Source organism: Haliaeetus leucocephalus, unplaced genomic scaffold (genome assembly GCF_000737465.1).
Source record: "Haliaeetus leucocephalus isolate CR32 unplaced genomic scaffold, Haliaeetus_leucocephalus-4.0 Scaffold545, whole genome shotgun sequence".
Taxonomy (NCBI): Eukaryota; Metazoa; Chordata; class Aves; order Accipitriformes; family Accipitridae; genus Haliaeetus; species Haliaeetus leucocephalus.
This window is the reverse complement of record NW_010972981.1, coordinates 1,813,884-1,830,358: the sequence shown is the minus strand read 5'-3', so window position 1 is coordinate 1,830,358 and position 16,475 is coordinate 1,813,884. Positions and strand designations below refer to the sequence as shown.

The window sequence follows — 16,475 nt, the reverse complement described above, 5'->3', positions numbered from 1 at the left end:
GCAACTAAGCACCACACGGTTGCCCGCTCACTTCCCCCCTACCAGTGGGATGGGGGGGAAAATGGGAAGGAAGAAGGTAAAACTTGTGAATTGAGATAAGAACAGTTTAATAGAACAGAAAGGAAGAAAATAATAATTATAATAATAACAATAAGAAAATGACAATAATAATAAAAAGATTGGAATGTACAAATGATGCATGATGCAATTGCTCACCACCCGCCAACCAATGCCCAGTTAGTTCCCAAGCAGAGATCCCTCCCAGGCCCACTCCTCCCAGTTTATATACTTGGCATGGCATCACATGGTATGGAATATCCCTTTGGCCAGTTTGGGCCAGCTGCCCTGGCTGTGTCCCCTCCCAACTTCTTGTGCCCCTCCAGCCTTCTCGCTGGCTGTGTATAAGAAGCTAAAAAGTCCTTGACTTAGTATAAACATTATGTAGCAACAACTGAAAACATCAGTGTGTTATCCACATTCTTCTCATACTGAATCCAAGACATAACACTGTATCAGCTACTAGAAAGAAAAATTAACCCTACCACAGCCGAAACCAGGACACTGTGGAAATTTCTAGACCTGGTATTCCTGACTATTGGCTATCCAGTGGCCAAGAAACAGCTAGCTGAGGAACAGCTGTATGGATGATGAAGCAATCCATATTATGTGGTAAAATACTGTATGCAAGTATGTAAGCCAGAATCTCACTGTATGATAGTTTCAGGTAAGTTTGGCCCAAGTACTGGACCACTTATGAAAAGGAGTTTTATTTTTCCACTGTCTTGCCTATTGTTTCTTGTACCAAGTGAGCAATCTAAGCTCTCTCCCATCTGAATTCATATTTGCCCTTCCCAAAACACGATAATCAGACACTTAGTTTCAAAGGCCAAATGCTAGGATTGCTTTTACGAACTGTAAAAACAGAAGCTGTGTGGGAGATGTATGACAGGCATAGTTTCACTTCTATTTCTGAAATACGTGAATAGGAAGTATTAGTCTCAGTTTAATTCTGGAGAATAAGGATAAGAGGAAATGGCAATGGATTTCTTCTATTCCAGAAAACAAAATGAAGGGTGAGGCTTTCTAGTAGCAGTAGAGTAATTCTTTATACCAAAAGTAGTTGGTATCTAGATAGAAGGTTTTAATATGCAGGTTTGCCCGTCCCAGAAGTAGGGTGAAATTGCAGTTAGAAATTAGTTGAAGCCAAATTTATAGCCAGCTAAGGCAGAGGATATGGATTCAGTTGATTAACTTAGTACACTAAAGCAAATCTGAACAAAAAGCCTAGAAAAGAAACAAACAGGAGCTTGTTCCAGCTGCCTCCTCTGTCTGAAGATATAGGTCCTCTTTGTGCTGCTGGTGCAGATCTGAAGAAAAGAAAACAAACAGGATGTTCACAGCACAGAGCTGAGTTAGGATTCTTTTAAATATCAGTGGTTTGTTGCCAAGGATGAAGTCTGCAGTCCAAGTGCTAAGCTCTAAGTTTCTTTATAAGAGCTTGCCACCAGATTCCTTTTGGCTGTCATGATTTTATAAACAGGATATCTGTGCAAAACCCTGGGAACACTCCTTTCTACCTTAATACATGAGCCTCCTTGTCTCTCCACATACAATTACTGTCTCTGGCCTTATGCTTGAGATTGTATAGAGCTCTTCTAGACAGCAGTGGTCCTAGAGGTCTATATTTTTATGGCACTTGATACAACAGTATACAGATCCATTTCTAAGTCTCCCTGACATTGCAGTAATGCAAGTAATAAATACCACTACTAATAGGTTGCATCTGGCTTCCTTTCTGCTTATGTTTGTAAGCCATCTATGCCATCTAGTGGGTATTTTTTTACTTACAAGTTTTCTTCAAACATCAGGGTGTCAACAAGCCAAAGTCCAAATTTTGACTCGGCAGGAACACAGTTCAAGTCTGGAGAGGAGTCAAGGGGCGCTACCACTACCCAAGAGGCCCCAAGTACATTACAGCACCTTCTGTACAGAGGCCATCCCTCTGCTGACCTGACACAGCCCTCTCCTTTGGTATGCCAATGTAACAGGAGTTGCGGTGACAAAAAAGTCACTTGCACAACTCTAATGTTTCTGGGCTTGGGACGATATTCTCCAGAGGCTGAGAAGGCAGCTATCAGTCTTGTAACAGAAAATAGCCATTGTGAAAGGGGAGGCAACTAGGCCTGCATGCCTAGTCTCACTATTTATTATGAAAGCATGAACACTGAGTGTACGCTGAGCACACTCTGCAAATGAAACTTTTTCCTAACAGATACACGCTCTTAACAGTGATACCACTACTGACCAAACTGTTCCCATGTCAGTTAATGGACCATCAGGGAGCGGGGATCCATCCACAGAGAAAACAGATCTAGAAGATAATCATCAAATAATTTATATGCATCTGCTTAAGGCTCTTTCTGAAAGAGCAGCTAATTTCAATGGAGATGTTCTTTATTGCAGAGAAGTAAGTGATTTGGGAAGAAGTGTAAGTATTCATTGGCTTGAAGTATTTTAGCTACTTAAATTTCAGGGAGTGGCAATGATAGTTAGCATTCAGATTGGGAAGCTCTGTCTTGATTAGGGTTAGCATAGATACGAAGTCAATATCAAGCCTATTACATTGCCATGCATACAGGAGGGAATAGAAGGCTCAGGAGGGAAAGAAGCAAGGAAACTTTTCCTAAGGGTGATGATAACAGCTGAGTTGCTTAGTAGTTGCCCCAGGAGAGCATGAGATTGGTGCTTAGAATACACTAGTGATTATATTAATTTAAGTACCAACATGGATGGAAAGGAAGGGGTGGCTGCTCCCCTGCTTACATACTGCAAGTGCTATGTGGTAATACTGGAGAACTGGTATGCTCATCCCTTAGGTGAAAGGAAAAAGACATTAATGGTTTCCAAAAGCTTTCTCATCCAGGTTTCCTCAGCTGAGGAATGTACCCACATCACAAAACTTTCAGGGAAATGGTTTAAAACCTGGGAGAAGAGAAAAATCTTCCATTAAGAGTTCACAATATTATATTTTTTAAAGCCCTACAAAGTGCTTTTTCCTCCAATTTCTTAATATTGTCACCACGTTCACAGCTGCGATTTCACATGGGACAACCGTATTTTCCTTTGACACATGAACAAAAGCCTTACCATTCACTGGCAGAACAACGAAACCCTATTTTAATCCACTGTGCAAGTGGTACCTAGTAACAAACAAATGCCTTAACAGGACTGGAAGCCTGTTCTGTTATCTACTACCTAGAAGGAATCTAGAGCTATCAGTGGTATCTAAAATGTTGTTGCATGACAAGATGAGTAAAAGCTTTCAGTGACCGGCAGGAAAAGGCAACACTCACTTTCTCTGTAAGGGTGTATTAAAAGCTGAACACATGCTACAGAAAGTGATATACACCTCCTTTTCTGTACTGCGTGAAGCACTACTGCCACACAACCAGAGGCAGAGAAGCAGGAGTTGCACCTCACTGCTGCCATAATCAGGGACAACAAATCAGGTTTTTCACAGCGGAAGTTCTCATTGGAGTATTACATAAGTATTAACATACAAAAGATTTGCAGATGCTTGAATTAGGGCAGAAAGGACAGTAGGAGATAGGATGTGGCAAAATGTATGGATTATGCATAAAAATAATGTAACTAGAGAACAACTTTTATGCATCTACTGCAACTTTCCAAACTGTGAGGAAGTTTTCATATTCAGATGTTCAAGTATCTTATGTGCACCCATACATGCAACAGCATATAGATTATGAAATTTAGCCACAATTGAAAACAGTCATCTTTACTGTAAATTAACTGAAATACATCACAAATTAATTTAATCCTCTTTACATAATAAAGAAAAATATGGATAGGAAGGGAAACTATTAAAACCTACTTTGGGAGTGATGCTTGCTCATTAAGAAAGTTGTATCTTGGATGTAATCTGCATTCTCTGCAGATAACCTACTGGCCCAAGGCAAATACATTAAAATATAGAAATTGGGTTTGCACACAAAATGGAAGATTAAAAAAACTTCCTCAAAATTTGGAACTTAAAGTTCCAGTAGCTGGAGAAATGTCCTCTAGATCTGTTGCCATGTAACCTACAATTTCATTATTCAAGTAATAATGTTAATGAAAGCAATTTCAAATTTATAATAGATTTTGCATCAGAACACTGATATTTACAAACTTCATTCATAATATCAGTGATATTGTGTGATTGTGTGATCGATGACAGCTGATTTATCACCTCATGTTGAATAGCAGGTGCTCACAGGCAATTGTGCACAATTTGTAGATAGAAACTGCTTACTCAACATAGAGTAATAAATTCAAGAATACTGTATATTGCGTATGGGTGATACATAATAGATGATGGAGGTGGATCTGTTGAACTGTTGACTTCTGCATTATTTACTTGTTTGTAATGACACTGAGATGAATTGAACTTCTTTTACTTACGATGAAAGGGTACACTTAGAATCATCAGGATAATCCAGGCAGAGTAAGAACATTACAGACCTGTGAAGACATCATTTTATTTAGCGTCTTTCAGGCAGAAAACTGAGGAAAACAAATGAAAATCCAAAACAAACTCAACAGTATTATCATGTTTAAAGCTTCCCTTCAATTATATTTATGTTACAATCTACTGTGAATAACTAGACCTGTGAATACTACTGTGAGTAACTAGTAATTCTGAAGACATTCAATGGTGTTTTTAACCATTGTTTATATTTTCAATCCAAATAAATAATTAACAGTGAAGTGGAATACATGAGGCCATCTTCTGTGTCTGACATTGGGTAAGTACAATATTCCACTTAATTATACAATTATACAATACAGTGTAGTGTTTTGCTCAATTCATGGCCAAAAAATGGTAAGTCTGAAAAATGTGACATCACCCCTCCAATATATCAGTCTCTTACTGAAGACACAGCATTAATGGCACTTAAGTACTGGAAGGTAAGAAAGCATTTAAAATAGATGAGGTGCTTCTGCAAATACACCACATTAATGAAGGATTTTCACTTACTTGTAATTGTCAGTGCAGGTGACATCATAACCAAGGGTTTTTAGCCTGTTTTCTAATATTTTTACAGTGTGAGTTCCACAGGACTCTCTGTGAGAAAGGATTTTAGTATTATTGCAAGTCTTTTATCACCTAATTTCATTTCACTGAACTTGATGGAATTAGTAAAGTAAATCCCCATTACTTTGCCTCTTCTATATTCCTTAACACCTACAGAAAACTGGTGTACATTGCTATTTATAATGCTTCATTTGCTTACAGTTTAACATTTTATACTCAGTTTGCAGAGACTGGAAGATTGGCTTCAGCCAGTGAAGCATTTGCAGATTCTATTAACTAATATTCCTGCTTTTAATATTTCACTAGACAAACAGAAAAGGAGATAAATAATTTTATAAAAAAATAACTGTTTCATTTGTAATATTCTTTGGCAGCTATTTAGGTGGTGCTAAAGTTGATGCTAGCTGTCTTTACAGAATAAGATGGTTATGATAAATTAGAATTATTCTTGCTAGAAGCTTGGCCTCTCTCTCGAATACAGAACAATAGAAAAACACAAGGAGAGAGAAAAAAACAGAAACAATCCTACGTGCAGCTTCTGTGTCTAGCATTGATTTTTAAATTTGTGGTCCATTAGCAAAAGAAAGTTTAGCATAGTACAGAACCTACTGAGACCTCTAAAAGTTGCACCAACATCAAGTATTAAGATCAGCGCTACCTACATTGGTCAGTAAATACTCATGACTAAAGAAATCATATGGGGACCAACAAAATCATTGTAAAAAGCAATCAATAAAAATACACAGATATTCCCATGCATGTTTGTTTGTTTGTTTGTTTTTATTAAATTAACAGCAAAATTAGACCTTTTCAAAGCCTGCATTTTATTATTTGATTGATTTTAAGTATTGCGAGAAAATGAGCCCCCTGGTGGTATTTCTCTGCTTCTACTAAATTTCAGACAGTTAAGATAGGTGAAAATGAAAAGAATGCATACACAGCAAGGTGAAAGTAATATTTCAGGCCAGCATTTAATCTGAAATTCACATTGGCTCTTTTCTTAGTAAAACTGTATGTGCTATATCTTCACTCAAGGTCCGAGATCCACACACACATCTAACCAAGAGTGGACTCTAGACCTAATATTAGAATTCATTTGTATTTTGTCTAATTCTGGTATTTCTATACTTTTGGGGAATGGCAGGGTGTGCCTTCTGTGTTAGTGAAATAATCTAAAATATTTTTAGTTTAATTGCTTTCCAAATATAATCAAACAGAAAGCTAAGGTGAAATTCTAAAGACAGGTCCAAAAAGGAGAAATTAATTTTTTTGGAAGATGTAACTTACATATCTGGTCCTTCAATATCATCCACAACCCAGATGACAATTTTTGAGATTTTGTCTTTCTGGAGATTAGGTATTTCATAATCTGCAAAAAAACTGATGCAAGAAACAGATTTTTAGAACTATAGAGAACATTTGAAATAAATAATCTTTTTTTCCCTTTGCATTAATGAAGGCTCTGATCCTGTTGCAGGATATGGGCTTGCTTGATTTTACATTTATATCTTCTGATTACAATCAGATGTAACACAGAGTAGAAGAAAATCTGATTCACATTCTGGATGTCCTCAAAGGTCAAAGACATTTAATCAGAAGTTTTGTTTTCATATTCTTCACCTTAGAGGGGCTCAGCTGAAAAAAGTTACAATTTAGAGGTGAACCAGAATGAAGTACACTTTAAAAAATGAAAAAACACAAAAAAAGCATTTGATACTTAGAAAAAAAAGAAAAAGGTCATTCTTGTAGTTATTGCTTTTAGACACAATACATTTTTTCTTTAAATAAAAAAATAACAATAGCCACAAAACAAATGTATTTTTAGGTACAAAATCACAGCAACAGTAACATGAAGTCTCTGTCTAGGATATATAAGACCACCAAGGAGAAACTTCTAGACATGTCCATCCCTAGCCTACGAAATCTTCCACTTTATTGCTTTGTGTAAATTGACTTTGATAGATATTTAAATAGCATATAAACCAAGATAATAAAATGGCAACTAAATCATAGACTCACAGAATCATAGAATGGTTAGGGTTGGAAGGAACCTTAAAGATCATCTAGTCCAACTCCCTTGTCATGGGCAGGAACACCTTCCACTAGACCAGGTTGCTCAAAGCCCCATCTAACCTGGCCTTGAACACTTTCACGGATGGGGCATCCACAACTTCTCTGGTCAACCTGTTCCAGTGCTTCACCACCCTCACAGTAAAGAATTTCTTCCTAATATCTAACCTAAAAATACCAAATCCAAAGGATTATTTTAATGTCTGTAAATTGAATTTTTTGTGAGATGCAGGCATTTCAAAGCCACAGATTTCTAACCCTTCCAGCAAGATATGCTGTAATGATCTCCAACCTTTTAATTGATTTTTTTTTTTTCCCCTCAGAAAGCTTATAAGGGCTGTATCCGTGCTGAATGGTTGATCTAAGCCTGAGCCTAAGTGTGTGCTATAATTTGCTTATCATGGGTCTTCTTAAATGTCTACATCTGGGTTGCAGTGTCTCTTAGCCACTTTAAATGCTCTGAGACCCCCCAGACTAGACGGTACTGTTAGTTGTTGCCTTCTGGATGAGACCACCAGTGGCAATGTGACCACTGCTTTGTTGTCCTGGTGCCTGCAAGCAAAATATTGGTGCTCTGGTGTGGTAGCACATGACGTGTGGTGGTTTTCAGTGTCTGTGGGCAGCCAGCTGAGACCTGTTCATGAAGTTTGCAAGTTCATTTAAACTTCTGGAGGGGTGGATACTGGCCCTTGCCCTCTCTAGTCAAGTCTAGTACAGCAGTGGCTAAGCAGGGACCAGCCGCAGCAACAGCAGGTTTGCCTGTCTGTCCCAGGTGTCCAAGCCTGTCTTTAGCACATAGTGAAAATATAACAAAAAAATAAAGATTCCAAATATTTTAACTCATTTGCTCATTCATGCATATGTTATTGCCAGCAAAAATGCAGCTTCCTCCAAAATATAAAGCAATCTTTAACTAGAGGAGTCAGAAACTGTGGAGGAACAATGTACAATTGACTTCAGTAAACCAATTTTTGAACTGACTAATATTATTAAAGAAGTATGCCAACTACATTCATACTGTGTGAATGAGTGAAGTTATTTTGCAGTGAAGTGAGAAATAAATTTTAACTGAAATGGTAACAGGTGACAATGATGATTTATGTGTACAAACTGTAAAGCAGGATAAACTTTGGAAGTGGCTTTTGAAATGCATGAAAACAGATCAGAGAGGTGTTTAGGAAGACAGGTAGATCTTTCAGATTACCTTCTGCTATTAATTATTAAACTCTAAGCCTCTTTCAAACAAGATCTCTTAAATGAATTCAGTCATAAATGGACCAGAAGATACACAGCAGAGAAAACAGATGGAGTAACTGGCTTTGTTTTTTTCTTGGCAGGCTGTGTTCCAGTGGTGGAGATTTCACTGGTCACGATACCTCCAAACAGGCAACCCAGGGAAGTGGTGGAATTAATTTACATGCAAGAGGTTTCTGAAATAAGGAACCTGTAAATTAAGGGAACTAAGGAATCTTTTTCTGAAATAAGGAATCTATAGTGGATTCTGGGCATTGACCTGCTGCCACATATTATCATCTGTGGAAGACTTGATCCCAGCTGACCACCTGACCAACCCAAGGAGACCATATAAGTCTTCCTGATTAGCTGAAAGCTGTGTACAGAGATGGACCTTTTTGGGGTGGAGGTAAGTAGGTAGTAGGTGTTTTGGAACAGATGGTTCTTGTTTCTCTCCTGTCCGGAGATAAAATTAACTTTTTAGTCCTCAGTAAGCACACAGGAGGATGATCTGTTCTATGGGTTTTTAAAGGATGTTTTTTTGATCTGTCTTGGACAGGACAGTTGCTGAGGTAAGGAAAGATGTATTTTTCATTACAGGTAGGCAGTCACTGCAGCCACATATTCAGTAGAAGTTCTTAAGGGTGTACTTTTAGAATAAATTTTAAATATAAGCTTAGATGAACTTCTGCATAGTGGTACACTTGTAAATCTGGGAAAATACATCTGTCCTTAATATACGAGGGAATAAGGAGAAGAGGAAGCTAATCCTTGCTATTATCCTTCTCAACGAGCTTTTTTGCTTTCTGAAACCATAATGGCTCTCAAACTACCTCCTCTCTTGGTCACAGAGAAATAGCAGGACAAAGCACTTTCCCTATAGAACTTACCAAGTTTGTTCCTAGGCCTGACAGAGGCTACAGTCCTTGTAACAATGTTCTCTCCTTAGAGATGTCCCTGAATAGAAATTTTGTAATGCTCATCTTTTTGAAGACATACACATTTTGCCACAGATGTTGGCTGACTTGAAGGCTTCTTTCAAAGAGCATTTATCCTGCTTGCCTAGCAGTTTGTAAAATGCAGGAGTCAAAAGGATTGTTTCCATCCATTTCATGTTAATTCCTACAGCTGGGGACAATTAACAGTTGTCCCCACAACTCAGCAGAGTTTGATGCAACAGGCTCTTCCAGCTACACTTCCCATGCTTTGTGCAGCAGAAGACCCAAACAACTGGTTGACCCTTTTTTTGCAGGCATCAGACCTTGTACACATAAATAAGTCAGTTTTCTTACCCTGGGGCTGGATAAGCTCCTCCGACTGCAGAACCATTCAACAAGACATGTATCACCCCAGAACTGTGCTGTGCATACTGCAATACATAACAATTTTTTTCAGAACTCATCTTACAGATTTGTCATATGACTTGGTATTGTATTGCAAGCAACTAAGACCAAGAAAAGAGTTTTACCAAGAAGAATATCAGAACTGTGACAATAATACCATCCTAGCACCCTAGTAGGTCACTGCAGTAGAGAGGACAAGAACTGAATAGCCAGTGCATTAATTCAATGCATCTTCTCAAACTATTTTCTCACACACATAAATAGTTTCTTCAGCATAGGAAGAAAGCATTTTGGCACTCTATGTTGGGTTTCATCTGTGAATAAAGGGTTTCCACTAAGGCTGCCAAATGTCACTTAGGACCTACATTCAGTAGACAACTAGTGTGCTTATTGTGCTTAGTATATGCTTAATATATATTAACAAAGCTAATGCAGAATTTCAACACATTATCTAGCTAAGGTGAAAGTTAGGTTCCTCTTGCTAAAACACTGTACCCAGTCTAAAAGAGTGTATTTGTATCAGGGGAAATAATCTAGCACAGTTACAGACTTAAATCTGGTTTGATCCAGCAATGTTTTCCTGAACCACTCAGGACATGCTCACTAATGTACGAAGTCAGCGCTAATGCACTATTTACAGTGATTGAGGCCATCCTCCAGAAAGAGTCCACCGCGTTGTTTTCACATTCCTCCATGGTAGGGCAGGATTCATAGTCCAGTCCTGTAGGAAGGCATGTGATTTTTTCTATTAGAGAGATGATAACAACCATAAAAAGTGATCTTAGAAAGCAATTAAATATATTTGCGCATTACTCACTGAGCATACAAGATGGTCTGACATAACACTGAAAGCTGATAAGTTTTCTTTTTTTCTATCATTTTCCATCCTTTGCAGTTTACACAAACAGTGACGTTCTGTGGATTCAATAATTCGGCTGAAACAGCTCTAACTCTATACCTGGGATGCAGAGAGCTCCACATTCAGAGGACTGAGAAGGAGGTTTATCTCCTGTGCAGCACTGTTTAGATTTCACTGTGTGCTTTCCTGACTGCAATGTTAAATATTCACACAAAACAGGAGAGAATAAGACAATGAAGCTATCCCTGATTTTTCATGGGATAAGAGCAAAATTAGCTCCTCCAGAACACAGCAGTTGGTCTCCATTATAGTTTTACAGACAGATGTTTAATATAGCATTCATCGTCTTACCAGCACTGTTTGCCTGCCCACACCAGTTTAGAAAATCTCCAAAGAAGCCAAACAGAGTATCACCCAGAGACATGTAGCGACGGCCTCTGTCAGCAAAGCTCTTGACTAGCAGCTGATTATTTTCCCAGAAGAGAGACTACATGAAAAAAGGAAAAAAATAATAGTGAAGAAATGAACTATCACTTGGGCATGGACACAATGAGATTATGGGGTGTTGAAAACAGTTTTAAACACTTTTTAGTATTCCTTTCAAAATCAGGCTAATAACCAGAAATATTAGCTATCTCTTCAGAATAACAAAGTTTTTTTTTACAGTGGTGTAAGTTCTGATCACTATAGGCTTTAGGGGCATTCATACCATGATGGGAATCAATAGACCTATATTAAATATAGTTAGGCCTAGCTTTGCTTTCCTCAGCAGACAGATTTAGGAAAAGGGAGAAGAAAGGGAAGACAGATATTTATAAGCTAGATATATCTTATCAGAATTCTCTCCCACTGCTATGTTGACTTATGGTGTGAAAAAATCATACATCTAGCTGTTATTTCTGTGCTTGCAAAAGTCTTTGATGAATTAAGCTGTGTTGACAGGAGTATTTGTTGGTTTAGCTTGTATCATTTACAGATAAGGAATAACTGTGCTAGAGGAAAAACTGCTTCAAAGCACAACCTTTTAGATAAGGCCAAAGCACACATTCTGATGGGGTATGATGGCATGAAGAGCCGTGTTTTGCACCTGCACAGTTCTCTGCAATTGCCAGCACATCAAACCCTTACTGTTTTCTACCACATAATGGCATCCTATCTCATTTCTGCTTATGCTTGTTTAACATGTCAATCTCTAATATGTCATTGCCCTGTGACTTGGCTGTGGAAGCAAAAGACAATAGCAGGCACAGTCTTTGCAGGCAGAGCACTAACTTGAGGAAAAGTAGAAGTCGAAGTTTAGGGACTATGACAGAGCTCCTGGCACAGCAGAAAAAATGGGGGACCTTTGTAGTATGAAAATAGAAAAGTTGCTGAGAAGTTATTGCATAAAACAAATCCAGCCAAACACATGGAAAAATGCCATCAAGCCTGTGCCTAGTTAGTAAACTACAGACAGGCCAAAAAGAATGAATCATGAGTCAGCCACAGAACGACACTTGGTCAATTTTGACCTGTGTCTTGGAAAATCTGCTGGATGCCACAGGACTGTTAACATAACATTAATAATCATTACCTTGTTAGGTGGAATTGTGTGCAATGACAGGTTGATAACTAATTCATAGTCCTTAGGTAGAATGCTGCAAGGATCCTTGTTAATAAATGCATTTTTAAACGCTTCCCATATCTCTGAACAATTCTTCTCACTGTAATCATTGAAACAAGCAAATAGCAAAATTGTTTTTTCAAAGCACAGCAAGAAAGTAATTTGTTCCCAACTTCTTCAAATTCCCAAATTAAAACCCCTACAAGGTTAAGATAGAAAACTGAAGTCAGGGTGGTAGAGAACTTGCAACCCAGGAAGAGCATATACATCTTGTCTTTTCCTGACTCCTAACAGCAGCAGATTAGGAAGAAGTAACAATGAAAATATTAGGATTTACAGTGTGGAATTAGAAATACATAGTAATTCAACAGAAATCTTAGAAGGAATAGTATACAGAGCAAGCTTGCTATCCAGCATTGTAGAAATACTAATGAAAATAATGTTCTTTGACATTTTCCATATTCAAAAAGCCACTTCAGTTAAAGCATAGCTAAATGTGCAAAGCTGCTGGAATGTAAAATTACCTTTAAAATGTCAGATTCAAGTGCAGGAGGAGTTACTAAAATGTTTCAATGGTAGAGTAATGGTTTTGACAAAAAGATGCCTTCTGTGTATATAGGCCCTAGGATTATGCAGCTTTACCTTGCTGGAACGAGTACAGTGACCATGTGGGACACGTACTGTTACTGTGCAGTAGCTACAAGAATACTGTTAGGATTCAACACTTAAACTGCTTGTGAAGGGAGGCCTGAAATAAGATGCTAGGCTGTGTACTTTGACAGTTCCCTTCTGCCAGCTCTGCCTTGGAGACAATAATCTCCCGCAGAAGGACAGGACAGGCCATCTAGGGATGAAAGTGTCTTATCTCTCTGGACTTGCAGGATCTCCTCTGTCACAGCTCTAAGCCTGCCTGGGGTAATTAAAAAGCAAATTGCTACTTTCATCACTTTCCCACAGTACCTTCCCCACACACGCTGTGACAACGTCTATGCCGGCAACATTCTTGTCGTGGTTTAACCCCAGCCAGCAACTAAGCACCATGCAGCTGCTCACTCACTTCCCCCCTCCACCCAGTGGGATGGGGGGGAGAATGGAAAGAGAAAAGGTAAAACTCGTGGGCTGAGATAAGAACAGTTTAATAGAACAGAAAGGAAGAAAATAATAGTAACAATAATGACAATAATAATAAAAGGATTGGAATATAGAAAACAAGTGATGCACAATGCAATTGCTCACCACTCGCTGACCGATGCCCAGTTAGTTCCCAAGTAGCAATCCACACCTCCCTTGGCCAACTCCCCCCAGTTTATATACTAGACGTGACGTCGCATGGTATGGAATACCCTGTTGGCCAGTTTGGGTCAGCTGCCCTGGCTGTGTCCCCTCCCGACTTCTTGTGCTCCTCCAGCCTTCTTGCTGGCTGGGCAGGAGAAGCTGTAAAATCCTTGACTTAGTATAAACACTATTTGGCAACAACTGAAAACATCAGTGTGTTATCAACATTCTTCTCATACTGAACTCAAACCATAACACTATACCAGCTACTAGAAAGAAAACTCACTCTATCCCAGCCGAAACCAGGACAACTCTGCAGAACAGAATAATGTATTTTATGTGCACACAGCATTCCTAACACGAACAGCTGTAACTGCAAAGCTGTAGCTTGAACAACAGTAGTCCCAATAAGTAAACCACACTTTGCCATTAGAGTGTTTTGCTCATTTAATGCCATCCACAGACAGCAGCGTTTCTGCTGGCACTTCTTGTGAGATTCTTTAAGGAGCTCCTTTGTGATGCTGAATGTCACAGATACTTTAAAGTTAAAGTATCCCTTGTGATGAGCTATGTAGCTCCCATGCAGGAAACAGACCATAGATTCTCTTGCAGTAATCTGTGGTCATGCTTTCAACAACTATATAAAAACCCCCAATATATTGTAAGCAAATATGAGATCTTGATCTGAAAATCTTCAGTTATGCAATATCACCCTTGATCAGTAGTTCCAATGTTTAAATAGCCTTACTTGATAAAAGGATTTGCACCCAATTTCTGATTTCAAGCTGTTAAAACTTCAGCTTCTGACAACTGTATATACTTATGTCTCATTCTGCTAAAGAGCTGTCTACTGTAAGCACTCACTTTTTCATGCTAGTGCTTGTAAATTACGATCAACTGAACTCTTAACATCTTTCTTGACAGTTGAATCCAGTAATTTTCTGCTTAATTCACATATTACATTTTTTTTCTTCACGTCTTCTCATCCAGGTTTGAATAGCTTGTAAATCAAAAGGATTATTCTGCTCTGTTACTCAAAATTTCTTAGCTGGCAAAAATACTTTTTGAAACTACAGGGTGGGGAAGGACTGTAGTTCAGGACAACTCCTTCCAATCTTAACAGACACTAATAAGTCATATTAGATTTATTTCACACTAGTCAGTTAAAAAGCAATGTTTTCAAAAATTCCATCATATACTGCAAATAAAGAAATATGGGGGAAATACACTACAGGAGCATTTGTGTTGTGTAGCATACTCCTATTAGAAAATTTCAAATATGATTTCTGTTCAAATCCCTCATTTCTACATAACCATAACATTTTGTAAGCTGCGTCTTTTGACTGCCGTTTTGCATGCTCTGTTTTAATGTAAGGGAAAGTTTTTCTTATGTTTCTATAAACATCTTTATGTTTTAACTGTGTTGCAGTGTAAAGACATGCTTTGTTAGCTGCTTTTCTGTTAGCAAAGTATTTTTAAAAAATTATTCTATTTGCACAGAAATTCAGAAGCAAAACCTATCCAGGTGGCTATGCCTCTGTAAAAGCTAGCCTGGGGGCAATTACGAAACAGAGAATGAATAGAAAGGGTTATAAATAATTAGATTATCTGTTTTGTACCTGTGCAATATGAACTTTCCATTTTGTTTAGATTACACTATTTGCTTATAGACCTAAGAGAAAGTGAAAATAACACATAATATGAAATTAATTGTGCAGCTCTTCTTTCTGTAAAACCATTTGGGGCCTTAATTCGGGAAAGGAGTCCTAATGCCCTGCCTGGCTTCATGCTATTCTGACCAAGAATACTTTGATGAATGTGTTTAGACTTCTCAATTTTAAAATTACATTGTGAAAATGTCACAGGAATTAATTAGACCACAAAAATGCTATAAACATGAGACATATAGAAATACTTTCAAGAATATTGTATTTACATTTCTAAAAGCCCAAATCAGTTAATGATAAAATTAACATCTCCAACGTAACAATCCTTTACGTTGCTCATTTTAGTGTATTCTGTATTACTAGTCATGTCCTGCTTCAGATATAAATGAAGTGACATCTGTTAACTCCAACAGGAACTCTACCTATCTAGAGCCTACTGCAAGACCATACTTCATATACCTACACAACTGTTAACTGACTTAAGGTTTCATAGTTTATATTATATATTACCTTGTAGGTGTGTAGAAATCTATACTTAAAGTTTACTGGCACCTTCCACTGTAACATGTTTAGAAATTTGCCAAACTTGAATTGTTCAGCCGAACTTTTAGTACCATGTTACTGGCATTAGGATGATTTTTTCTTTCATGGGGAACCTGAACCAAAACACTTCTGATGTTAAGAATGTTATCAGAAAGAAACATGTTGTTTTGCCTTTGTTAAAAGCCGTGAATCTGTTTTCAGTCCTGTATATCTTCCTCTTTTTGCAGCAGGAACTGAAAATGGGAAGATGGGGGAAGAAGGTAGCATTTGCTGATATTGTGCAACATAATCTAACCCTTTTTAAGACCATGGTTCAATGCTGCAGGAACCCTGCCAGGCCACCTATGCAAATACCTCTTCAAACTATCAGGAAATATTTTAGTGGCAGAATAAAGGACTGAACTCCAGGAGACTGTCCTTCTTAGTTTTTTCCTTTTTACTGAACCCCAAACAATGTAAGGAAGACAGAAAAAGTAGTCATTTTAGCAAAGTGTGTGACTTAACTCTAGTTCCGTGTAATTAACACAGACAATGAAAGCTCATGGGTAATCATACTTCAGCAGTTGATTACTACTTGACTTTTCAGATGCATGAGCTAAACAGTCTCTTTCAGTACCACAGGATAGCTATAAAGCGTGGTGCTTTTGTTCTTACATGACCTGACATACAAGGCATGCAAAGTAAAGCTGGTCTTCCCAGGAGCACTGTCAGATTTGGTACTTCAGAAATACTATCCCCACCATTTCCGTGCAGTGTTCTCCTTACAGAATACTGTGGCACTGGGGGG

The 16,475-nt window shown here is 38.1% G+C and overlaps 1 protein-coding gene across 5 annotated transcripts in view; it reads right to left on the bottom strand.

Moving 5' to 3' along the window:
• Positions 1–520: 520 nt before the first annotated feature.
• The window catches only part of BST1 (bone marrow stromal cell antigen 1), a 16,495-nt gene continuing 540 nt past the window's right edge, over positions 521–16,475 (bottom strand). Inside the window, exons 2-10 of one of the 5 annotated variants that reach the window (XM_010576812.1) lie at positions 12,174–12,303; positions 10,952–11,087; positions 10,380–10,486; positions 9,691–9,767; positions 6,383–6,475; positions 5,039–5,125; positions 4,462–4,521; positions 2,306–2,371; positions 1,319–1,367 (exon numbers count right to left, since the gene is read on the bottom strand). In XM_010576812.1, the coding sequence (XP_010575114.1) occupies position 1,367; positions 2,306–2,371; positions 4,462–4,521; positions 5,039–5,125; positions 6,383–6,475; positions 9,691–9,767; positions 10,380–10,486; positions 10,952–11,087; positions 12,174–12,303 (757 nt within the window). In that variant the 3' untranslated portion in view covers positions 1,319–1,366. Of the gene's footprint in view, positions 2,983–4,461; positions 4,522–5,038; positions 5,126–6,382; positions 6,476–9,690; positions 9,768–10,379; positions 10,487–10,951; positions 11,088–12,173; positions 12,304–16,475 lie in introns of all 5 variants that reach the window. The other 4 variants (XM_010576811.1, XM_010576809.1, XM_010576810.1 and 1 more) reach the window with 4 other exon arrangements.